This window comes from Haplochromis burtoni, unplaced genomic scaffold, assembly GCF_018398535.1.
Source record: "Haplochromis burtoni strain Fernald_Lab_line unplaced genomic scaffold, NCSU_Asbu1 Contig_164, whole genome shotgun sequence".
Lineage (NCBI taxonomy): Eukaryota > Metazoa > Chordata > Actinopteri > Cichliformes > Cichlidae > Haplochromis > Haplochromis burtoni.
Window position 1 is genome coordinate 592,873 of NW_024582525.1, and position 26,641 is coordinate 619,513.

The 26,641-nt window shown below is 41.3% G+C and overlaps 1 protein-coding gene across 1 annotated transcript in view; it reads left to right on the forward strand.

The window, feature by feature from the left end:
• Nucleotides 1–25,039, forward strand: part of igf1ra (insulin-like growth factor 1a receptor) — a 71,109-nt gene extending 46,070 nt beyond the window's left edge. Inside the window, exons 3-21 of the mRNA XM_005933055.2 lie at nt 3,914–4,214; nt 5,184–5,320; nt 5,865–6,009; nt 7,706–7,914; nt 8,011–8,137; nt 8,255–8,490; nt 8,603–8,770; nt 9,055–9,262; nt 13,278–13,561; nt 14,057–14,199; nt 14,572–14,737; nt 14,826–14,928; nt 15,163–15,233; nt 15,330–15,559; nt 16,559–16,663; nt 16,869–17,028; nt 17,247–17,376; nt 20,894–21,028; nt 24,176–25,039. Coding sequence (XP_005933117.1) covers nt 3,914–4,214; nt 5,184–5,320; nt 5,865–6,009; nt 7,706–7,914; nt 8,011–8,137; nt 8,255–8,490; nt 8,603–8,770; nt 9,055–9,262; nt 13,278–13,561; nt 14,057–14,199; nt 14,572–14,737; nt 14,826–14,928; nt 15,163–15,233; nt 15,330–15,559; nt 16,559–16,663; nt 16,869–17,028; nt 17,247–17,376; nt 20,894–21,028; nt 24,176–24,701 — 3,584 coding nt within the window. The 3' untranslated portion in view covers nt 24,702–25,039. The remainder of the gene's footprint in view (nt 1–3,913; nt 4,215–5,183; nt 5,321–5,864; nt 6,010–7,705; nt 7,915–8,010; nt 8,138–8,254; nt 8,491–8,602; nt 8,771–9,054; nt 9,263–13,277; nt 13,562–14,056; nt 14,200–14,571; nt 14,738–14,825; nt 14,929–15,162; nt 15,234–15,329; nt 15,560–16,558; nt 16,664–16,868; nt 17,029–17,246; nt 17,377–20,893; nt 21,029–24,175) is intronic.
• The last annotated feature ends 1,602 nt before the right edge of the window (nt 25,040–26,641 follow it).

Consider the following 26,641-nt stretch of genomic DNA (forward strand, 5'->3'; position numbering starts at 1 on the left):
CACACACACACACACACACACACACACACACACACACACATCCTCCTGAAAACAAACAGTGTTGAAATTGAACCATCTTGTTATAAGATTAAAGCTGCTTTTTGGTTCATACAGTGTTGAGGTGAGTGCCGTGGGTTCAGTAGGGGGCTATGGGTGGTGGGAGACAAATGCACTTCCTATAAAATCTGTTGTATGGCTACATTTTTCTCATATTGTATTTGCATTTTCCATGTCTGTAAGATTTTCTCTCCTCTGACTGCTCTGTAATCGTGTTTGCAGCTAGTTGTGGAAGTTGTTAATAGGGATTAACATTCTCCTTGTTGAATTCTCCGTAGCCTGGAACATTCTGCAGATTCTTCTCATAGCCCGGCAGCTGGATAATACCTTTAGAACAAAAACTAAACTTGTCAGCCTGTCTCCCTATTAGCAATGCTTCCTCCCCCTGCTGCTGTATTTAATGGTGACTATAGCCAGGGCCTCGCCAGCTCCTCAGAAGGAGATTCCTCTGTGCGGATTGTTGTGCCGTTTACTACTAATGAAACGAACCTGGCCACTCTTCGTGTCGCAGCGGTCTGGTGAACAGCGGGGGTAGGCTGTTGGTTGGCTCCGATGTTTGACCAGACAGTGTTTGCGGAGGGAGAGAGGAGGGTTGTGTAAGTACTGTGAGAGAGGAACAACATTATAAGGGTCCCCTAACCCAACAATCAGCAATCTGACTTTTCTGCAGGGAGGTGGGGGTGGGATTTGCAAGTTTCGAAAAGGTTACTTAATGCAGTGTGTACTCAAAAAGGGTCAAATCCAGACCTGCTGATGCTCCTGATGCATTCCAGTTCATATTAAACATTTACCCGGGGGACTACAAGGATGATGACGACTTATCTTAAGAGGAGACCCTTGTTAGGTAGTCCCTTTCCTTTGAAGTAGTGGAAACCTACATTACCCAGCATAGCTATGTGTAGAGAGCAGCAGCGTGGAAATAGGGCTGCATTACGACCATCTATAAATAGGGGATTGTATCCTTGATACCACGGGTTGTTTGGTCACGCAGTGAAACCGGGTCGACTTATATGGATTTAAGACAGTTACTCCCCCTCCTCGCCTCTGTCTGCTTTCCTCTGTAGGAAGGTATGCATGTTTGGGATTTTTCTTCATTGAGGAGTCGTTTAAAATGATGCAGAAAGAAGCTCCAATAAGGCTCATTAGAGTTTGCTTTGGCTGCCCCCTTTTGGTAGGATTCCAAGAAAATGAAGCCACGCTGTGTTTTTTTTTCTTACTAAATGTGCAGCACCAGTCGGCCTGCTCTGGCATACTAGAGTCAGCATCATGTTTCTAATCAAATCATAGCTGCTACATGCAAGTATGTGAGTGTGTTGGCATTTGATGCTGTAGTTTAAAAAAAAGATCTTTGGTATTTGTACTGGACCCAATCCAAAACAGTTAGATACACTATTGGTGAAAATATACTGTTTGTGAAGGAGCCGCTCGAATCCTGTCGTCACAGAAAATGTGCGTAGAGGAAGATATACATAGCATTATGGCCTTTCCCACGCTGAGTATTATACTCATGTCATCATGCAAACACTTGTTGGGGTGGTGCAGTATAGAACTATAATTATGATTACGAATTATAATGTGGCATGTAATTAAACTAATGATTTAAATACGCTGTTCAGTAGCTTTCTGGTCATATAACTCATTCAAATTTTAGTGATTCCAGTACTTCAAATGCTTGAATTTTTTTTGTCATTAGCTACTGAAACAACCAATATGTGGCCCATAATAAGAACACTTATTGAGAATAGGTTCTTAAATTTTTGTAACTAACTTAAAAATATTAAAGTGAAGGGAAATTTTGTAAATGAAAAAATGGGAATTCTAAATTGATTATTTTTATTTATTTATTTAAAATGGAATATCTGTGTAGGCATACATACTTTTACTTGCACATTGCAATGATGATCAGAACACCTCTTTCCAATCAGTTTAACACAGGTAAAGACCTAAAGGTTTATTAAAGAAGCTATAATTTAGTGATGGAGATTTCATACAACTGTGTGCATTACCTCCTTCAAAGAATATTGCTGATAATTTTGTTTTGATAATATAAGAAAGATGTATTTGAGAAACCTTGCAGAAATGAAAGTCTCAGACTGAGTATGCATTTATTCCGCAGCAGTGCTGATCTGTACCGTGAACCGTTTCAACCTGCACAGATGTTTTGTGAAGCAAGGGGAAGTACCCTTCCAGAGATCAGCCCAACACAAGGGTTCAATTTTCTTTACTGATTAACAAATTGAACACAAATGAAACGCAATGCACCCAAACCTGCCTTTAATTTAAAATCAAATAAACAAGCGGAGCAGAGAGTCCTTTTCTGCAGCGTACACAAATATTCACATATCTACATGCATGCTAACACGTTGGACACACATGTGCACTCTTCATTCAGACAATGGCGTGTGTTACGAGGAAGGCTTAAATAATATGAATGAAGTAATTTGTGTATTGTAATGGTTGTGCGAATTTTAATAATAATATAAAAATAACACATAAAACATATTGATGGCGTGTGTGTACTCGTGTTTTCTTTAAGCTCTGACTGCATGGAGAAATCACAGTTCCTCTGCCTCATTTTTTCACTTCATTTTATGCAAAGAAATTTATCTTGTAGTCAAAAGCACAACAATAAATGGTAAACCCTTACGTTCTCAAAATCTAAATAACAAACGTCTGTGGAGGCCGCAAAAAGCATTGCTCTTTCCAAATAGTTTCTATGTAAATTAGGCAGATTTAAGAAACGGCGATAAATAACAATTAACAAAAAACAATAGATTTATTATCTGTTACAGAGGGCAGCTTTCCCCCCCCCAAGTGACTCCTCAGCTGCTATTTGTATAAAGTACAGTGTCACCAGGCCTTTCACAACCACACAGATTCCCACAGACACAGACACACACAGTCCAGGTGTTTTGTCTATGGAAGTAGGCTTATCTAAAACTAGGGCACCCCTGTGTCTCATGATTAGCTAGCGGTGGGAAACGTCTGCTTTCTTCTCTTTACATCTGTTTTTCCTGAGGAGACTTTGTGTGAATAGGCTACAGCAAAAAAAATAAATGCTTTTGAACATTAAAAACAGACGTTTCCTTTTGCTTTTGCTGTTTTTCATATGTCACTGTTCATTTAGAGTAAGACAGATGGGATTAACACAAGTACTTAGGAAGACTACATACAAGCAAAGATCGGGGTTTTGTAGTGTGTTCTTAGCTGAATGAGTACTTTCTCATAACTGTAGTCTTTCCTGCATCAAAGTTTGGACTTGGAAACACTTATTCTCTAGTGATGACGACTCGTATATTAACCGTCCCGTTTCAAGCTCAGTCAGATAAATCTGACTAACTGTCTGTCCTTCCAAGCAATGGGAAAATGCCGCGCTTTATTGATAACATATTGTTTGCTGCTTGGTTTCTGAGTGATGCCCAAAAAACAGTGACTATTATTCATGGGGCTCGAGCTTAATTCGAAACACCCTGCGCAATCATTTTCTGTGGGAAGTGATTCTTTGTTAGACGCTGTAATAGAAAGGGTGTGATTCTCTTCCACCATGACAGAATATTTGAAAGTAAAAGAATGCATTGTTCTTGCCTAAAACCAAGCACAGCAGGCCCAAGAAGTCAAATATCTCCTCCTTATCTCCTCCTTTTAATGCGATGTCTAACTTTTTTTTGCTTTTCAATTGGGTGTCTTGCTATTTCTCTTCCTACATCTGGCTTTCCATGTATATGGATGGAATGATGCTTTCTGCAGACCTGTGTATATGGAACATTATCCTTGCATACTTTCTTTGTTTAGGGTGTTCTCAAGCCATTCTATATGTCTGACACTTACTTACCGTGTCTTTCTCTGTCTCTGTCAGTTTGCCCGAAGCAATGTAGGCTTGCCTGTACTGACAAGGGGGAGTGTTGCCACAACCAGTGCCTCGGTAGCTGCACCGAACCCAACAATGACATGTCCTGCTCCGCCTGTCTCCACTACTACCACGAGGGTCGGTGTGTCCCAAACTGTCCCCCGGGCACCTACAAGTTTGAGGGCTGGCGCTGCATTACCATGGAACTGTGCGCTCAAGTGCATCTGGCCAGCGATTTTCACTTTGTTATCCACGATGGAGAGTGTATGCTCGACTGTCCCTCTGGCTTCACACGTAACGAGACTAATCGGTAAAGATGAATCCTTTATTCTTACTTTAGGCCCTGATCATTTGGAAATACCATGGTAACATATACGTTAACGTAAATACATTCACATTATATTAAGTGTTTTCCAGGCTTGCCCATCATTCTTAATACTCTGTATTTGAATTTGTAAGGGTTATAACCTGACTGCTATCAAAAGGAGAGCCACAGGTCTTGGTATTGTTTCTGAAGTAGATGCATGTTTATTCTGCAGTGCCCACATACACTAAAGCACTGTGCACTTAGGCATAATGAATCTATTTGCATGAAGTATCCTTCAGCTGAACTTCACCTGACCTCGGCTCTTCAAAAACTTCCTTTCTGCAAAACTGGAAGTGCTAGAGGTTTTAGAGTATGCGGGCTATTAATGTTTCAAGGTTTTTCCCAGACTACTTAGAAAGTGTAAAATGTGCTCAACACTTACCACTGGTAGATTTTACAGGCTAGCAAATAAAGGTATTAAGAAGAGACTTGGCTTGAGTGTCCTAAAACTTCCTGTACTTAACATCTCCCAACCAAGGATATATATATATATATATCTCGAAAGAGAGGGACAGGAATAAAAACACCCTTTTTGTCCCGTTTTGTCTCTTTCGGATTTGTATGTCTGTAAAGTTTCCATGCAGCCTTTCTGCTGCCGGATATTTTTTTGGCCGTACGACTGCTGCTCTGTCTCTGAGGTCAACACAATGAGTCACTCTCTCACGAAACCGAGTTCAGTCAAGGGCCCATAAAAGATTAAACTCTCCGTGTGAGAGGTGACCTTGTATCATGCACTGAAATTATTTGCATGAATTCTCTGGAATGCTTGGGAGCTGGGGAGTGAGCAAATTTTTTTCAGGGCGTGGTAGAAAAAGTTTTTCTCTGTATTTCTGACACTTTGTTTTTTTGTTTAGTTTTTTCACATGGCTCTTCTTGCTCATTCACCCCTATATTTGCTTCTTCTTTATACAGTATGCTATGCAGTGCTTGTAATGGCCCGTGTGATAAGGTCTGCAGATCCACTGTCATCGATTCTGTGAATGCTGCCGAGTTCCTGCAGGACTGCACCGTCATCGATGGCAATCTGGACATCAATATCCGCCGTGGAAGTGAGTGCAGCTCTGTACAATGAACATTCCTCTTAGAAGCACATGTACTTTACATTTTGGTGTGGACTTCACTACACTGCTATGCTGCAGCTAAGCAAACTATAGCTTTGTACACTTAAAATGATGAGTGTGAGCCAGTGAATTATTTAACTTGGCCAGAATCTGCTACATGGTACTTAATAGTAAACTTTTACTGTCTACACTCACTATACTACAGCTTGTTGCACTTGACTTCCCTACATTTATTATGTTTGGAGGTATAGTAAAAGCAGAAGGGCCGGGTGGAGCAACATCACATGTGCTTTTTTGCACTCTAACCCAATTATCACATTATGTTATAATGCTGTTTATTTGTTCAGTTGATAGAGTGGCTCAAAGGTAATCCCTGTATATGATAAAGATTAATCCGTTATGCGTTCATTGGCGGATTTGGATGAAGACCAAATTGGTTATCACAGTAGCAATAGATTTTCTTTATAGCTTTTTTGTATTTTTGTGTGACCAAATGTGTTTTGTTTTTCTTTGTTAAATCTCTTGTCCTCAGATAATATAGCCCCCGAGCTTGAGAGATTCATGGGATTGATCCAGACAGTGATGGGCTATGTTAAGATTCGACACTCCGACGCTCTTGGCTCGCTGTCCTTCCTCAAGAGCCTACGTTACATCAAGGGGCAGGAACTCATCGACAAGTAAGGCTCGTCTGCACTTTTAGGCTGTGGTAGCATGCACGTGCGAAGCGAGAGGGAATTAGAGGACAAGAGTGGATCGGAGCCAAGCAGCAAGCATACTGTTTTACATCCATAGATGTCAAACTAACCTCTTGTTGATAAGAATGCTTTTTGCAACACTTTTCACAGATATCGCAATATCCTTATAAAATGTCATGCACAAAGGCTAGATAAGTGACTGTGGCTACTAAGGCAACACATATTTTACAGACAAGGAAGTTAAAAAATACAAATCAAGTTAAAACAACTCAGTCTGAAGCAGGAGCGCTAAACATAACACCAGAATCAGCCCGGATACAAAGGAGAGTATAAGTTTTTTGACTTACTATTGGATTTTCATACGTTTTATGGCTTTTTCTGCCGATAAAGACCTCCCCCACAGCCATTTATACTTTATCAAAATAGTCAGGTGTTAGTTAAAGAATTAAATGACAGAAAATGTTCCTTTTTTCCACTGTCTATAGAAATCACAGTTTTAAAAATGAAAATGTTTAATCAATCAAGAAAAACAATGCTTACAGGAAATACAGGAAGCAAGCTAGTAGAACGTTTTCTGGGATCTGTTATTTATCATGTATAAAACCTAAGATGTGCTGTTGAAATTGCATCTCTATATCTTACGTTAAGACATCTCAGAGATTAGATGTGTAGATGAACTTCTTTGTACTGACAGGAATGCAAGTTTCACTCATCCGGCCCACTTAGGATCAGGCTGTATGCGGGCCTTTAAAATAAGTTTGACTTCGCTGGTCTAAAGAGAGCTGCTATGATAAGTTTCAAATAATGGGGTAGACTTCCATACAAATATGCCTGAAAGACAAAATCTCAGTTTTTGGGGGTTTTTTTTGCACTCTTGGCTCTGTATGACGCCTGAGGGAACAGCTGTGATTAATATGGTAATAAAACCCCGCCCACCAGAAGCAGCTAATCAGACTAACGTTGGCTTAAATGGAAAGTGACCTTAAAGGGAAACTAGATAAAATGACTCAGTTTATTATTATTATTATTATTATTATTATTATTATTATTATTATTATTATTATTATCATCTGTTCCAGTAGAGTGCGAAAATTAATACGTTACTGTAATTTAGCACAATAGGTCAATGAAGAGATGAATTAATAATAATATTAATGAAGATAATAATGATGATAATACATTTTCAGTAAGATTTAAACAAAGTTAAATGTACAGTCCATTAGTGTCTTCACTGTGATATTAACACTAGTCCAAGATACGAGTGAAAGTTTTTTTTAGTGATGGCCAAAGGGGTCATGGGGCCTGTCGCCCTTCTTGTTATCATTTCTTCCAGGGTTAAGTTTCACCAAGGAATGCTGTTGAGGGTGGCAGGCATTCCTTTCCCTCTGGAGGTGTTCATCTGTGGTACTTGGACTGGTAGAGCTAAAAGTGTTGGCGTGACAGTTTCTGTTTTATGTCCTCGTCTGTAGTAATGGAGGCCTGTTTTCAGGGAGACACACAAAGCTGAGGCCGTAATATCCACATCTGCTGGTCCTTAGTGGGACCAGCAGGTGGCAAAAAAAAGCTCCTTGAACAACATTTAGGGGAACGTTATATCCTGTGAAACACTTTACGTTTGGTTTTTTTGATAGAGACTATACGAGGTGCTTCTTACAGTCTTTTGATCTTTTTCTCCCAGCATGTATTCATTCTCCGCCATCAACAATCAGAATCTGAAGTACTTGTGGAACTGGACTGAGCACAACCTGACTATTAGCAGTGGACGTCTATTCTTCCGTCAGAACCCCAAACTCTGCATGTCTGAGATCTACAAGATGTGGGATAAAACTGGCATAGCTGTGAAGCCAGAGGAAGGGGATTTCCGCAACAATGGTGAAAGAGCCAATTGTGAGTAAATTCGTGTGAATTTTTGGTCCACATTCATTCAGTCATTCAGCTTGTGTGCACGTTTTTACTTTATGCATATGTCTCACCGGGGGCCAGGTGAAAGCCATATCTTGAAATTCAAATCCAACATCACATCCAGCCATGTGATCAATCTGACATGGGAGCGCTACCAGCCCCCCAAAAATGGAACCCTTATCAGCTTCATCATTTACTACAAGGAATCGTGAGTACACAAAGGCTTATTATTAGCCTCTGAGCATAAAGTAATTTAGTGTCTTACTTTCATGTCAACTGTCTTTTTTTTTTTAATGAAATTCTTTTTTTAATGTATTTTTTGCAGTCCTTTCCAGAACATCACTGAGTTTGATGGCCAAGATGGCTGTGGCTCAAATAGCTGGCACATGGTGGATGTGGATCTTCCTAAAGATAATAACAATGACCCAAATGTCAGACTTCAGCACCTCAAGCCTTGGACTCAGTATGCTATTTTTGTGAAGGCCATCACCCTGCAAGAGAGCGACAAAGATGCCACTGGAGCAAAGAGTGACATCATTTATATTCGCACACACCCATCGTGTAAGTGTGACCATCACTTTTGGTTTTGGCTTCAGTTTTACATTATTATTGTTGCGCAACTATATAAACACATGAACGACATAAAATAATCTAGTCTTTCCCCCTGGTACAGTGCCGTCTGTGCCTAAAGATGCCCGTGCATATGGTAATTCCTCAACAAAGCTGGTGGTGAAGTGGTCACCTCCACTTTTGCCCAACGGCAATCTCACTTACTACCTGGTCCGCTGGCAGCGTCAAGCTGAGGATAGGGAGCTCTACCAACATGACTACTGCTCCAAAGGTCTGCACTCCTCCTTATTCTAATAAGCAGCCAATATGTCTTTATTCTCTGACCTTTCAAACCTTTCCAGTTACTTAGCGAAGGCCACTCAGTCTTTCTTGCATCGTACAAACATTATTTGTTTTTTAAACTAATCTTAATGCACAGTTAAAAGAGGACAATCACCTGGAAGAGCTTTAGCTTGCCAAAACAAAAAGCTGGCCATTGTAATTGGTAAGGTTAAATCCCACCCTTGCTAAACACTCTTTTTTTCCTGGCTTTTCATTTCATATTTTCTTCAACAGACTTGAAGATCCCAATCCGAATCCCGGCGACGGAGCTCACAGACATGGAAGAGAACACAAAGCCCACAAAGTCAGACCTAGCAGGGCCAGAAAAGGTCCTGTGCTGTGCTTGCCAGAAGACACCAGAAGAGAAGGACCGTGAGAAGGACGACCGTGTCTTCTTGAAAGTTTTTGAGAATTTCCTCCACAATTCCATCTTTCTGGCAAGGTATGTCACATCAGTGGCCTCCTTAAACCGTTTATAGGCTGTGACCTCCCTTTCAAGTGCAGACAGCTATCAGAGCACTGAATGTAATTGCCTTGTTGGGTCAATGCGAAGACTGAGGTGGTGGAACGGGTTTAATGGCTCCTCTGTGGAGCGAACAAGATCTGAGCATGACGGGTGTGGACGAACCTGACGGACGCTGAGCTGGCCCGCTGAGGCCGGCCCTTTTGTTGGGTGGAGCAGATGAAGGAGACATGCTGAGTAGGTTCCAAAGCCTCCTCAGCACTCATGTGGCTTTTTTTATTGCCGCGGCAACGGTGGCACAGGGGTTGATGGGGTCTACCAGGCAGCAATTTGGACAAAACAAACAAACCCAGGAGAGAGACGAGATTAAAGAGTCTGAAGGGCCTCGTTTGGCTACACAATAGCTGCTTATGCTTTTGTTCCCCGCAACAGGACTGACATCTGTGTTGTGTTATCATTTCACTTGCTCGTGGCTATGGATGTTTCAGTGTTCCTCTCCCACAGTTCTCGGATAGGATAGGATAGGACAGGATAGACTGATGGATATTCATTTGTTAAAATGAGGAAGTTTATTTAATTGAACAGCACTGACCTTTTACTTCGTAGTGCTGTTCATGGAATTTGATCAATATGTTTTGGAGGAAAACTGCTAAAAATTGGCTGAACTGTTATCTATCTACACCTCCTCTTCTCTCTGGCTGTGCTGATTTGTTTCAGTAGAAGTGTCTAGGAAACTGGCGGGTGGCAGGTCCCTGGCCCTCAGCGAGGAGCTCGGCCAGTGTATGCACAGCCTCTCCACTGTAACACAGCCAACATTATTACAAACCACTCTAGGGAAAATGAGGGAGTTTTTGTCTTTCTTTCTTTCTCAAAAGTTCAGGGTTTAGACCCAGGGTGAGGGAAAAGAGGGTGCATGAAAACAGAAAGAGAAAGAAAAGGAAATGTTTTCCATTCTGTCCTTCTCAACTCGGCACTTCACGCTACTCCTCCCCTTGCATGCTCTCTTTGTCCGAGGCTTTTTTTTCCTCTTTTTTTCTTTCCTGTAACGAGGCAGCTGCCAGGAAATGTACAGTGAATCCATCTGGAATCTAAATGAATGAGGGAAGAGCCCCATCAGCCGTAGAAGACAAGTAGAAAATAAGGAAAGCAGACTGATTTATGGGGAAAAGGAAGGGGGCTGCCTCACGATGAATACATACAGATGAGGTGAAAAGGACTCCCTGAAGTTGCCTCTTCTTCTATCAGATGTTTCACTATTATCCATGATCCTGTTGTATTGTATGAGTTGTCAACTGCTTACAATGTGCCCCACTAACCATGGAGTGAATGTGTAGTCACGGCTTTCCTCTCTGGATTCCGATGCATAAAGGTAGAGCTTTTTTAGCAGGTGAGGTCAGGGCACTGTAGTAACTACAGCTACAAAGCATGTGACAGGTAGCAGATGATTTCTTTTTTCTTATTTCACTGTCATTATCGCCCATACAGAAAGTCGAAGCCATAAAATGTCTGTCGCCTGCTCATTTCTTCTTCTTCTTGGCTTTGATGAACGGCTACTGTCAGAGTGAATCAGTGTCACGAGTCTTTTGTCTGTAGTCTCTACCATGTTGTCAGTTTTCATGTATGTGTGATGTAGTCAGTAATAACTAAAAGGCTGGGCTTTGGTTTGCTGGACTGCAGCACTTTTAGCTGTCAGAGAGGAATGCTGACATGTCAGTGAAACTGCCTTTCCCACATTTCTGTCTTTGTCTGTGCACTCCTCTTCCTGCAGGTCGACTTGAAAATAAAACACGCATTCTGTAGCTTTCGCTTAGTTATCTTCTTCGTTTAACATGGTAGTCTACTGTACTGCGTAAAAGAAGAAGTCCCATCCAGCCTCCAGCATAGCTACTGCCACTGCACTGAGCTGACCACAATTACGTGTGATTTTGTTAGGGCCATTGCTCCCTGCTCCGAGGACTCAGTGAAGCGCACATAGGCAGTGCAATCAACTCCCATTCCCCAATTCACAGACTTACTTTTGTTTTAAAGTAAAACAAAAGTAAGTAAAATAAAACATGCATTCTGTAGCTTTTGCTTAGTTAGCTTCTTAGTTTAACATGGTAGTCTACTGTACTGCGTAAAAGTCTTCAATTTTATATTTTGCTAGGAAAATGGGGAACAGGTGTAGAAGTTTATTGAAATGTGCAAACATGCAAGCTTTCTTTGTAAATTTTTAAAGTCGTCTTCATGAATAGTTCTCCGGGCTTCTCCAATCTCTTAGAATTTTTGTTCTTTTTTGTTCTGTTCTTTGTCAAGCTGCAACAATCTTGAGATCCGGTTTTTGGGGAGGCCGGTCCATGACTGATCGTGTTGCACTGTGTGTTTTGCTATCCCGTATGGTTTTACTTGCATTGGCAGTGTGTTTGGGATCATTATCACTCTTTGCCTTTCTTACACGTTCCAAATGGTGTTGCATAACTTGATCATTCCACCAATTTCGACAAAATCCACGACACCACTGGCCGAAATGCTGCAGACACATCTCTCCTGACCTCCTCTGTCCATTGCTGCTCACCTGGACCTGTTGTCTTTGGCAACTAAAGAAATACGTCTTTGCTAAGTTATCTGCTATGCGTAGGAACAACACCGCTGCATCCCTCGAGCTGGGTTCTTTTATAACAATTTAATGATTCAGAGATTCGTGTTAAGTTGCTTAACAACTAAACAAAACAAAAGGTTTCTCTGAAAATGCTCAGAAAATCAGAGAAATACCAAAGAAAAAAATTTGAAGGACCTTTAGAAAGAATGAAGAACTTCGACTCAATGTAACTTCTAAAAATTAAAAGAAAGTCTGGCTTCTTGGAAGCAAAATATAAAGAAATCAGAACTGAATCGTTATTGTCATTACAGCAATGAAATTGAGGTGCAATTCTCTCAGTGCAAAAGAAGAATAAAAAATAAAATAAAGAATATATATATTTATACATCTATAACAACAAACACAGTTGTTTCTGTATTGCACCACTTGCCAGTGTTGATGTAAATGCCAACGTTATAAAGAGAGAAGCGGTGGCTCAAGATTTTTGCACATGACTATAGGAACAAATTCTTTTTTCTGTGGATTTGTGGTTTCTGTTCATCTCATGAAAAAATTACAAAAAGTAGATTTTATGGATTTGAATTATTAGTCAGATTGTTAAAAACACTGTTTAATGGTGTTGTAGACCAAATAATGAATCTATTAATTATTACAAAAACAACAAATTATTAAAAAAAGTAGCTGCAGTTCTAATTCTCAGTGTACAGTTTGAGTCATTTAGTTGAAGTTGCTATTTTTCTCTGAGCTAAGCTGTCTAAACCCAGTCACTTGTTCATTGTCACATTCGGTTTTAGACAACCCCCAAACATGTCTGTGTACGAGCTCTATAAAGGGCATCAGTAACACTTTTATCTTCTGAGTCACAGCAAGTGCTTTTTTTCTTTGTCTGTCTTATTGACCACCCTGCATCTTTCACAGGTGGACAAGATGTCCTGTGGTATCTCCTACTGCTAAGGTCACAGCTGTCATCGCCTCTTTGCTTTCAATTATGATGATGTCCAGGTCTTGGCAGCTCCACCCAGTATCATATGAACTTTGAGTGAACTGAAGACTAAACATTACTTTTCAGAGTTTAACCTTTTGGGTTTTTTTTGTTTGTTTTTTTTATCAGGGGCATTTTGGACATTAGCGTTAATGTCTGTTTTTTGCATTTCTCCGTCAGTCAGCCTCTCAGTGATCTAATGACCTAATAAGAACAGCACAACTGGGAGTAGCAATCACTCCGTGCTTTCCATGAAAGATGTTTAGCTTTGCGCAAACATTTTTTCAGGAGGTATAAACCATCACTGACATGCTACAATAAGGGTTCCAGGACATACAATGCACCTTTTTGTCTTTTGTTTCCCCAGCACTGCTCATTGAATTTTAATGATCTGTGCTACAGGTTTTATATTCAATTGTGTCTTTGTATTTCAGACCTCAAGAACGTCGGCGCAGAGACCTTTCTGGTACAGCAAACAACACACTGTTTTATGAGGGCGGCAGAGGGAATACCACTCTCGGCGCAGGGGATAACAGTACAGATGGCATTCCTCCTAACGTAGAGTTCCCCTTCACTGAAGACAAGAGCACAACAGAGTATTTAGAGATCCCCAATCTGCGGCCCTTCACCGTCTACCGCATTGATATCCATGCGTGCAACGAGGTGGTGGGGAAGTGCAGCGCTGGAGCTTTCGTCTTCTCCAGGACCAAACCTGCAGGTTAGAAACATAATAAAAAGCCTGCATTCAACTACCTGTTTTCAGTAATGCTGACAAATATAAAGAGAGTGCATTTCTTGTATTTACCTGAAAAAGTCACAAATATTACTTTTTCCAGTGTTTTTTGGATATCGGGCAAAAAACACTGGAAAAGGTGTATAATGCTGAAAAACACTTGGTCAAACATCTCACACTTAGTTGGGTTAATTGGAAGGAGGTTGGTACCATGACTGGGTATAAAACAAAGCTGAGCCTTTCGGAAATAAAGGTGGAGAGGGTTAAAATATAAATATAATATAAAAATATAAAATCTCTGTTTTCAAATAGATTGAGGATTTAAAATGACTCCAAGTGATTGTGTTGATTTTGTTTTCATTTACACAGCATCCCTGCTGTTTTTGGTAATATAGTGGTGTGGAAAATGAAATGTGCTGGCACCTTTTCTGAAATTAAATATCCTTGTTTATATTATCGTGGTTGTGCCTGTTCCCCCAGTCAAAGCGGATGACATCCCGGGCAAGGTGATTTTTGAGAGGTGTGACAAAATCGAGGGGTGTGTGGTGCTGCACTGGCCAGAGCCCGTTATGCCCAATGGACTCATCTTGATGTATGAGATCAAGTTCCGCCTGGGTAATGAGGTGAGCTGGACTGGGGTAATTATAGCTTATTATCATAGGTCATTTCCTTTTTCAACATTGAAAAGCCTGGAATCCATGACTATCCAAATATTGTAAACAACTGAAAAGGCTCTCAGTGTTTGCTCAGTGGAGGATTCACATGTTTAAAACGTGCACCAGACTCCAATCATGCTCATGCACGCAGGGCTTAAACACTGAGTAAAACCAAAAACAAATGACAATCTCTACACAATAGAAAGCTGATTGGAGGCCATCAAACCTTATTCACCTGAAATAAGAAACAAGAAATCATATTTTTGATTAGATGAGAACATTAACCGGATGGTATGTTTTCTTCCAAGCAGTAACCAGCGTGTGCTTGTTCTCTTCCAGCCTGAGAAGCACAAGTGTGTGTCGCGACAGGATTACCGCCGGTACAAAGGAGCTCGACTAACCAACCTTGGCTCGGGGAACTACTCCGCCCGAGTGCGTGCCACTTCCCCGGCAGGAAACGGCTCCTGGACAGAAAGTGTTTTCTTCTATGTGTCTCCACCTAAACGTAATGAACTTCTCCCTAATTACATGGAATGCAGAGGAATGAAAAATAAATAGGACTTGACACCATCGGTTTTTGTCTTCTCTGACAGGTGATGACGGTGTTATGTTGTATGTGGTCATCATAATTCCCATCATTGTGACAATTTTTATCGCCAGCCTCATCACCATCCTCTTCTATGTGAACAAAAAGAGGCAAGTATCTTTTTGCAGACGCGCTTTTAAAACTGCCTGACAAAAGTTCTTTGATTAAGCTGTTCTGCCTGGCTATGCTCACGAAGCTTAATGATCAGTGTAATGTTAATCAGCGCTAATAGGTGTTGTTTTCATTAACGTTCCCCTGTGGTAAAGAGTAGACTTCCTCTTGAAAATTGTACACAGCATCTGCAATCAGACTTGCCTGCAGGCTAACTGAGTTTGTGTTAACAGGAACAGTGACAGACTGGGGAACGGCGTCCTGTATGCATCAGTCAATCCAGAGTACCTCAGTGCTACTGAGAGTAAGACTGTTGGATATTTGGTCTATTTTTCATTGGGTTTTTTGGGTGGGGTGTTTAAACTCTGATGGTGACCCGCTGTCTCTTGTGCCACACCAGTGTATGTCCCAGATGAGTGGGAGGTAGCAAGGGAGAAGATCACTATGCACAGGGAACTGGGCCAGGGATCCTTCGGCATGGTGTACGAAGGCATCGCAAAGGGAGTAGTGAAGGACGAACCTGAAACGAGAGTGGCCATCAAGACGGTCAATGAGACGGCCAGCATGAGGGAGCGAATTGAGTTTTTGAACGAGGCCTCTGTCATGAAGGAGTTCAACTGTCACCATGTGGTAAGTTGGACGCGTCATCAAATCCTTACCAGCTGGCTCATGTGGTTATTAATAATAAACCAGTGTATTGTCATAATGAATCCAGTCACGAGATGAAATTGATCCTCGCAGACGTAGACTCAAGTACGCTGTGGTTGTCTTTATTCCGACAGCTGCAGCATGACTTGCAGTTCAGACTCCAGGATATACTGTATATTCTCACTTCAGTGTGATCACAGCATCAGTAACTGCATAACGTGGATGTGTTGTTAAAGCCTTTTTATTAGTCACTGTTTTTTTTTAAGGATAAAGATCTTTAACAATGCTCCAAGCAACAACAACAACAAAAAAAAACACATTTAAATTGCAAATGCAGGATGGAGCTGAACTGTAACCTAGTGTGCTTCTGAGTCAGACAACCTACCTTACTGCCTAGTAATTTATTGCTACTGAATGCACTATGTGGTGGTCTTTAAAGTTATCTAGATTTAGTGGAAGCCAAACATTTTATTCTAACAAGAAATCACACAAAACCCAACAGTGAGAAAGTCTAGTGAGACTTTGTGGTTTGCTTTGTGGGAGAATGGTGTTGATCAATGGAAAATACAAAGTGATTTGAGTCAGGACCACTGTAATAGGTGAATACTCACATGTGCAGTAATTTGGATTTGGTGGCATGGCTCTGTTCTGGGGTATTCTTGGCACGAGTTAGGGTGAACAGCAATATGATCCACCAAAGGCAGGCAGGCAGGTTAAAGGTGCCATAAGAGATTTGTAGAAGTGTAGAAGGGTATCATCAATCTGCTGGATCACAGCTGAACTTGACTTGCCTATTTGAATGAACTCTGTGCTGTTTTTTTTTTATAAAAAAAACCTTTTTTCAGAGCTTATAAAGTTTTGAGCATATTTCATATTTTCCTATGTGAACAAAACCTACTTTGAAGTTATATGTAGCATGTATTTTGGACACAGTTTTGTTTTATCAGAGCTGACCCCTCTGCACTGCTGTGATTAATGTAGGTGCGGCTGCTTGGCGTGGTCTCTCAGGGACAGCCAACCTTAGTGATTATGGAGCTGATGACTCGCGGAGATCTCAAGAGCCACCTGCGCTCCCTGCGCAAAGAAGTAAGCAACCTGTCCACGTGTGCACACACACACACACCTCTGCTCTCTTTCTTAATTTTTACAATTTCTTCTGCCACGCTTATACATCATCCACGCTACGCTTTGTTTCGCTCAGCTGATTAAAGCAGAAAGGCGTGATATGTCGACTGACTGAATAGTGCTTTTCATGGAGTTTCTCTTCTCACCGCCTCTTGCTCTACCGCAGAACGCCACCAGCCAGGTCTTACCCCCACTCAAAAAGATGATCCAGATGGCTGGAGAAATCGCAGACGGTATGGCGTACCTAAACGCCAACAAATTTGTCCACAGAGATCTGGCAGCGAGGAACTGCATGGTAGCAGAGGACTTCACTGTGAAGATTGGAGGTAAGTCAAGTTAATATATTGCCTTCAGCCTCCCCCGCTCTGCCGGCCTTGACAAAAAACTGTTTGGATTTCAGTGTCGGACCCAAGCACGTTAATGTAGATGGACAGAGGGGAGGGAAGAGGTGAGAGGGATAGATGAGCTCTCTGGAGCTTCCTCTCCCACACATAATGAGTGATACTTAGTGGCTTCCTCAACTTCTGCTTTCATTTTTTTCCAGATTTTGGCATGACCAGAGATATTTATGAGACGGACTACTACCGAAAAGGAGGAAAGGGCCTGCTGCCTGTCCGCTGGATGTCTCCAGAGTCACTGAAAGATGGCGTGTTTACTACAATGTCTGATGTCTGGTATGGCAGCAAATCACTCTTACATATACACAAGCCTGCATTAGACTAGGGCTGCCACAAACGATTATTTTGATAGTCGACTAGTCACCGATTATTTTTGCGATTAGTCGACTAAAGATCATGCATCCATTGGATGTACAGCTTATTGCACCAGCAGCATCTGCTCTTATATAACTATCATTAGCTTACAGCTTTAAGTGTTTAAGGTATGTGCTAACTAAAAATAAAGACAAGATGATAGTTTATTAAATTTTAGTGAAATTTGCAGATTGTTTCGGTGAAGTTTAAGAAACTCCTTGCTATCTAAAATATAACAGGACACCGGAGTATATTCTCCAGCATCTCGCACTTCTGATAACCAGTTGTCTGCTTGACGTTTATTCAGCTGTGTAAAAACTATAACTTTAATCTCAGCCAAACCGATTTACTCAGGAACAAATAAAATACTAAAAAAAAAGCCAAACAATAACATTTTTAAGTTATCTAAGTCACTTTTAAATGTTTAACCTGAGTAGCGAAAGACGGTGGTGGGTTTGAAAACAATTTTCCGGGAGCCGTTCTCACGGGCTCTAGTGAGCCTTGCACCCGGCTAGCTATCGAGCTAGTGGGTAACAGACGTCTCCGAAAACGTCGGAGCGCTTTTGAAAATATGTGGTGTCTTGATAAACTGAGCAGATATTTGAGGTTTACACAGCTACATTCTCGCCTGAAAATATGTTAAACGTTTATTTTGTGACCCAGAAAGAATAATAAGAGTAATATTAAAACTAACTAGCTGCCGCCATTGTGGGCACTACCCGATCCGTACCGGAAACCCGATCGGTACCCCGCATGCGCAAATCTTACGTCACTTCCTCTCTTTGCCAACATTGCGACATTCAATATATTTGAATGATACGGTTAGCGCCCAGTTAGCTCCTAGCATTTCTCAACAGCTCTGACTGCCCGGGACATTTAAACAATGGATAATCCGTATACAAAGAAATTCATGCTTTTCTCCTCAACAGAGAGCGTCCCCCGATTGAGCAACAGCGCCGTAAAATAAGAAGAATGGCGCCTAATTACAGAGTTAATAATGCAGACTTTGTAATATCTCACGTGTAGATTCATCAGCCAGATGAAGTGTTTACTGACAATTGACAGTGATAGCGCACATCATCATCACTATTCCAACAATCCTCTCCTCACAGACAAGCATAAACACACTCGACTATCGCTAAATCAAATTTAACACACGTTTGTAATGACGCTAATTCAGTTTATAATAGGGTTTATTCGCTCGGTCAGCAGGTGGCGGTATCCTCGTACACTGGGGAGTAACTGCCGCATTGTTGGAAACTGAGCTGGGCTGCGCTATGAATTCTGGGACACAGCTTCTTCTTCTTCTTCTTCTTCGGGGTTTAACGGCAGCTGGCATCCTTGTACATGCAGTGCTGCCATCTTCTGTTTCAGTCCGTTATTACACTCTTAAATCCTACTACTTATTCCTGCGTCTTTTGGGATCTTACAAAGCTTCAAACGACGCGTCGACTATTAAATCAGTTGTCAACGATTTTGATAGTCGATGTAATCGTGGCAGCCCTACATTAGACATGTATGAACCTCCTTAAATCCAGAAAGATGCTAAGTTTTCCATAACCACCTCAATATTTTTTTTGCCTTTGTCCTTGTGTATACTCTAAAACAGTTCATGCTGTGGCAAAAAACTAGATAATATATTCTAATGATAATTTTCTACTTTAGTTTTTTTTTTTTTTTAAATCATGACTACTGTTTCCAAAAGCATCCAAACCTTTGGTTTTCTGGCTGCCTCTTTGGAAATTCCTGGCAAAAAAGTACAGGCCAGGAGTATTCCTCTTCTTCTTTTTTTCTCCATTTACTGACAACTCTATTATTCCACTGTTTCGTAGATTCCCAGCCTACAGCACTGCTACTTTTTTCCTGTGTTTTACTACTGTTTACTAGAACCCCCTGCATGTTTGTTTCCCCAAATGTCACGGGTTAGTCCCTAAGAGTGGGCTTAAACTGCTCCAGATGTCTTTAAATGAGAGGTTGCCGTGCCAGCACAAACACACCTCCACAATTTGTGTACTATATCCTCCCCTTTGATGTTGTAAAGAAGTTTAGTGTAAGATAACCCTGATGTCATCATGAGTAGGTGACTGTTTGAGATCCTGGTGTGCAGTATTGTAATAGGCCTTTTTTTATTTATTTTGTTTTTAAGTTAAGCATACCATTTGAAAATTTGGCTAGCCAAAGTAGTACAGTAAACAAATATTGTGGTCATCGCGAGGCAGTCTTGAAGTTAAACTGAAGAAATACTTCATGCTGAGGTTTTTCCTGCAGTATTGTAATCATGTAAGCTGTGTTACAACATACCGTGCCACACGTCATGAAGTTAAAATAAGAAGCAGGGTAAATGCTCAGTACCAGCTCTCCGACATCCTGCGTTCATTTTGGATTCTAGTGCAGATTATTTGGGGAACTTAAAGTTGCAATATTTAAAATAGCATTCATCTTTTTGGGGAACTTGTGGACAGATATGAGCTAAGGATACATGACACACTCCAAAAAGAAAAGAAAAAAAATGAAGCCTGAAATAAAGTCAGCAGTGTCAGCTCAGCTTGTGCGCTGTTAGTACTGCGATCGATGGATGGCAGTGAGAGTATTTCAGTCCAACACGGACAGAACAAAAAGTCAGAAACTATCGGTTAGCCTTAGATTAAATTGGGTTCAGACATTCACTGCACCCAGGAGATGAATCCCACTTACTGCTTTACAGCCACTTTCTCTGCCTTTTCATCTTGCTTCATCACGAGATCAGAATTTTCAATCTTCTAATACATTTTTTAATGACTAGATTCCAGTAAATCTCACCAACTTAACACAATAAACTAAGGCACAGAGCACGCCAAATCAGATACCTGCCTAGCATCAGCCTGTCACTGTGAGCATGTTATCATGCTGACATCAGTCTTTTTCCCCCCTCTTCTGTATATTAAAAGGCCTTTATTACCTTTTCTGTATCAGTCAGTCAGGCTGTTTGACATTTAGTCCCTCTAAAACCATTACTAGAATATTCCTCTCTGTTTAGGTTGGACATTTATGCACATCTCAAGCACCACGGCTCTCAAACAAGCACCATATGTGGCTCTTATTAAAAAAGGAATATATGAAAAATATGATTTGTACTCATTGTTTGTATGCAAACAGTGCAGCTCAATTTTGAGTGGAGGGAGTTTTTGCTTTTATTAGATGGTTACCAAGTATTACTGGTGAGGCATTTTCAGGTCACCCTGATAACAATTTAGTCACTAACATAATGGATGTAATTTCTTTCAAATTTAGAGCGATGATGTAGGATAGGCTCTTCAAAGTAAAGTTTATTCCTAAGTAATAAAAGAATATGTGTGCTTGATCGATGGTTAAAATAAACGTTTACTGTGAAAGCCGAAAGAGCATCACATAAAATACCACAATATATTACTTGAATATGTTGCCTAATTTCTCGCTGCAGGTCATTTGGTGTCGTGCTGTGGGAAATCGCCACCTTAGCTGAACAGCCTTACCAGGGGATGTCTAATGAACAAGTGCTGCGCTTTGTCATGGAGGGAGGACTCTTGGACAAACCTGACAACTGCCCTGACATGCTGTAAGTCTTTCTTTTTTCAAATCTGTGACCCTGCCCTTAAGAACAATAAAACTAAGTAACATCAGCTTGGATTTATGAAGGATATTTTATCCTCTACAGCCGCAGCCACCCATGTCTTCTGTCCTATTAATATTTTGCCCCGTTTTATTTTAAGTTGTGGCTCTGAGTGTGAAGGATATCGTGTGTATAAGTTAAGGTAGAGCCAGGACGAGGGCCGACATTAACGTCACAGGATAAATGTGGTCCGTTGACGACATAGCTTCAGTGGTCAGCTGGCAGTGAGAACCCTGCTCAGCCTTCAGCGCCGGCCCATAGAAGGGATGCCACAATCAGTGTGTGAAAGATGCCCCTCATTCCTACTACGGAGGGAGGTAGTGCCTGTCTGTCAGCGTGGTGGATGAGAAAGTTATCATTATTTAACTTTAAATTAATCAGTCAATCAATCAAACACTTTGGAAGTTAGAGGGGAAAGAAAAGCCCGAGCACAGCCTGCTCGTCGGCATGCAGCGCTGCATACATGCATTTCGATTCTCCGTCTCTGACCTCAATAAGAAGGCATTCTGCTCTCTCCCCTCCCACTCTCCACGGCTGACCTCACCTTAGAAAGAGTGTGAGTAACAAAAAAAAGAAAAAAGAAAAAGAGGATCAAGTGTTGTGCAGACACAAACCTCGTGTTTCTATGGCAGCGTGGCTGTTTTGTCCTGATTACAGGAGTGTGTGGATTGTGTTACAGAGGTGGTGGAGTCAGGGCTTAGCAGCACACATGGAAGTCAGGCCACTGTCGATGGTCGCCTCTGCTGTAGTGACTTAATGGAGATTTCCAGAAGATTGCCCAAGTGCAGTGAAGCCAGAGAGTTCATACAAAGACTGAATAGAAAGATACAGAAGAAGTGGAAGTGGGCAGGTTAACACAAACAGGGATGAGTCATATTTCGAGAGCCTTAAATGTCTCCTACTTGTACTGTTTCCTTTGTTTCTCAGGTAGCTTTGGTCACTGATTGTTATTCTCATGTTTCTGTCTAGAGTTTCCCAGAGATAAAAGTGCTTTTCCTCCTTCAGAATTGGAAAATAAATGTGACTAAATTAAACATCATTATTTTTCTGTGGAATATCACTTACACGCTATTATCCGTCAAGGTTTTGCCACGCCGGGGAGGTTGCACGTGTGAAGTTTTTCAGATCTGGCAGGGATTCCTGTTCAGGTTTATTAAGCATTTAGCATAGATGTTTGGAGACTTTTTTGCACTCACACTTGGCCTGAAATTGCGTCTGTTTCTGATTTTTATCAAGCTTTGTTGGCCCATCTCTTCTGTGAATATTTGGCTTTATCCAGGCCAGTGAAGATTTTCTTATAATTCTGACACTGACTATCTCATATTCGCTTGTAACCGTCCTTATACAGTATATCAGACAGTGAAGTCAGAATCTGTTTATTGGCCCAGTACGTTAACACACATGAGCTCTCACTATATTTTAATACCGTGCAGATGGCAAATTCGCAGGATAATACAGATACAGACATACAGCCAAGCAAAGATATCGAATCAGCCAGAGCAAATAAAGAAAAACAGAAACAAAAAAGCAGACCCGAGGCAAACCATCCGAGCCGCCATCTCAGTAACTTAATAGCTGCTGCTCAGCTGTATTTATACAGCACATTTGGTACACTCAAATTTGAATGTGAAGTGATTCGGGGAAAAAAAAAAAAAAAAAACACAGCTAAAGAACAAGTGGAGTTTTAATGCAGTGCAAGTAAAGCTCATGTAATCTGTTTTGTGTTGCTGACAGGTCCAATGTTAGTCAGTTTAGCCAAAGCATGTGGCCTGTGGGTCACGATTGGCAGGATGCTGACAAGAAGTCAGGATTTACAGTGTTTGTTTTCTAAATTTGCATCAAGAAGCCTCGTGCGAGACGGCGTCGGAAGTTTGCAGCAGACGGGTTACTCTGGTGCATCGGCCTTACTTCCAAGCGCCGTGCGCCTTTTTCACGGGAGGTCCTTGCTTGCCCGAGCTCGGACATCTGAACGTCAACTTTGAGACACTTCCTGCACATGTGCAAAACAAGTCTGAGCCGCCCCCTGCTGCTTCAGAGCATGAAGCGAGGCACGTGCTTAAGAAAGCTTTACCCATAATTCCTCTGGCGCGGAGAGGAGCTGGCACCCAGCTGCAGAGGTTATTCTAGATGGCAAAGAGACCACTAGGAAAAACAAGACAGAGGGAACAGCAAGAACGGAGCAGCGATGGCCAAGGTGTTTATGTCAGCGGGCCTTAGAGAGTATTCTGAGCTTGTTTGTGTATAATTGGAGCTGTGGTGTGCGGTCCAGCACCACACAAAACTGTAATAATTCTCCCGTTTATGATGTTGTTTTGACATTCCCAAAGCTCGGTCGCTGGCCTGGCACAGTAACCTTAAGTATGATTTACTGTTCTGCTGAGTGCATGCTACATTTCTGATCTTACTGTATTTGTTGTTAAAAAGAAAAAACAAACAGAACCCCCAAAATAGAAGAAAAAAAAAAACGGCAAAATTTCAAAACAATTGAACTGGCATAAAAATAGTTTGTGGATTTACTTACTATATTATTGCCACTGAAAGCCTTGTAGCTTGCAGCAACTTTGGAACGCGCGCACATATATTTAGTCTTTTGGCCACAGTCTTACAGGGTTTTAATTATATAATTTTATGGGACAGTACTTAAAGAGAAGGCATGCTCACCAAGATTACCTGCCAACAAACCTGCTTCGAATTAATGAGCAGCTACAAGTGGTAAGGACAGGTATTTACAATAACGACATCCTTTTTTTCCCCCCCTTTTCTTAAAGAAAGAACTGTGAAGCATAAAATCTAGTGTAGCACACTTTACCAACGCTGATATTACAGTCTCTGTTCTTTCTTCATGATCAGTGTTATGAACTGAGTTGTAGTGCCAAAAAGCCCAAAAGGGGCCTTCAGTTTCTCCTGCCACCTGCTGGACAGAAACAAGACTTACAGGGCCACATGATGTTTTCATCCCTCCTGTCCTTACCGGTTGTAAAGTTTGCTTATATGTTGCAGTTTAAGAAGTTTCTGTTTGTCAGTTCAAGCTGGTGTGTGAGAAATGTTTACACAGAAATGACAAAAATGATGATTTTGTCATTTATCTTTCAGGTTTGAACTGATGCGAATGTGCTGGCAGTATAACCCTAAGATGCGTCCGTCCTTCTTGGAGATCATCAGCAGCATCAAAGACGAACTGGATCCTCCCTTCAGGGAAGTGAGCTTCTTCTACAGCGAGGAGAACAAGCCGCCGGACACAGAGGAGCTGGACATGGAGGTAGAAAACATGGAGAACATTCCACTGGACCCTTCATCCGTGAGGCAGCCGTCGACTGCTGTCATTTCCTCGTCTGGGTGTGCAGGAGGCATGTCTCCTCCTTCTACGCATCAGTTATCCCCCATGCAAGGCCCGAGTACGCCATTACTGGGACCTGTTTCTAACTCTCCTCCCGGCCCACTTGCTTCAGCCTTGGCGTCTCCAGGACTAGCCTTGGACAAGCACTCAGGACATGCTTCGGCCAACGGGCCTGTCGTGGTGCTGCGGCCCAGTTTTGATGAGATACAACCCTATGCACACATGAACGGGGGCAGAAAGAACGAACGGGCGCTACCACTGCCCCAGTCATCAGCCTGCTGATATCAGACCAGCCCTCTCCTCCTTCCCCTTTTACACAGGGTATCACAGACCTCTCATCTGTCTCTTAAGGAGGGATGGATGAGGTAAGAAATTGCTTTCTTCTACTGTTTGCCAGTAGATGGTCTCTCCACTCTTAAGGTCAAACATAAACTCGGAAGAAATGGAAAACAAGATAGCACAGAGCAATTGGTGGCTCAAGCTCAACACTGGGAAACTCCATCCTGCGCAGCCTGTATCTGAGTCTTTGTTATGTAAGAGTCCTTAAAGAAGGAAAACGATACAGGCATGTATCCTGACTTACAGATTTACACATGAACTTTAAGAAAATCTTTTTTTTTAAAGCATATCTGCCAGCAAAACCAACAGAAGAGCACTTTTTCCTCATGATTTCAGAGGTGATGTGATGGATATTCAAGTGTGTATTTATACACATAATACATAATACGGTATAGCTCCATTTCTAAAATTACTTTCCATCAAAATGACTGTATTCACATGAGCAGACTGCCTCATGTTGCGTGAGGATTAGAAAGGTTCCAACTTTTCTGATCCTCTAAGATCTTTTTTTTTTCCATTTTATTTTACTGTTGATGTTTCTATGGGATTTTGTCCTGTGTAGGTCAGAATGGTAGAGGAAGATCTATTTTCTGCCAGACTATTGCCAAATCATGCTTTCTCTTCAGTTTCCTAAAAGGTGTCCCTTCTTACTGACGATTGTGGTTCAGAGTTGTGTCTGTGTGAAAGATAATGCCAAGATTGCCTGGCTGTTTTCAGTCTTCATGTTTATCTGTCACTGCTCCTGGAGCAGCTGTGTGTAGGAGTTTGCTGCCTTCACCATTGGTTATCACTTATTTTCTATGTTTAATGCAGATTTTACTGGTTCCATCTCAAAACTGAGGACTGGCTGACTTGTTCTCAGCCTATGTAATAATTTTTCTCTTTTTCTGTGTGCACACCAATCACATGGCGGCACAGTGGTATAGTGGTAAGAGCTGTCGCCTCACAAAGTAGAAGGTTCTGTGTTCAAACGCTGGCTGCGGACACTGTGTGGAGTTGACATGTTTTCCCTGTGCCTCTGTGGGTTCTCTCCAGGTACTCTGGCTTCTTCCCACAGTCCAAAGACGTGCATGTTAGGTCAATTGGTGTTTCTAAATTGGCCACGGATGTCTGCTACAGCCTGCATCCATGGCCATTTAAAATGTGACTGAGTGGTGAGCAAGACTAATAAAGCACTAAATATGTGAGAGCATTACAAACACCTGACAGATTTTCAGAAAAAGAGAAAAGCCGTGGTGCTGATTGGCTAATCAAAAGTTTGCTTGCCCACCTACATGCCCTTCATTACTTTCATCTTTCAAACATCTGAGGGAAGAAGGCATGTGATTGAAGCACAGCCAACTCTGAGTCACAGCCTCTGTCTTTGTTTAATTTATTTAAAAAAAGAAAAAAGAAAAAAAAAAGGACTGAAAACATCAAAGCATCAGAAGGTCGCACTTCAAATGAGCAAATCACTGAACTTTATACTTTACGAATACAACTCTGGCTCCACTTTGACTTCTTCTAACCTTTTTTTTCTGAGATTTTCAATTGTGCATTTCACAGTGGGAGGTGAACATGGTTCGCCGGCACTGCTGTACTGAATACAACGCAAGAGACAGAAAATGAGGTGATTTTAGTAGCCTAGAGACAGCTTTCAAGTCACAGGTGGTCTCTTTTTCGAACAGTCAATAGTTTATCTACATTTCAAACACATATAAAGGTCTTACAGTTGTATTTTTGACTGCAGGATCGTTTTTATACACTCATTGGTTTTTGTCACTTTTTTAAAACCTTTTTACGGTTAAAAAATGTTTGCCTCTATGTCTGTACAGAACAAAGCTGCTATTTTATTCTTTTCCTCTTTTGGATGTTATATATATATATATATATATATATATATA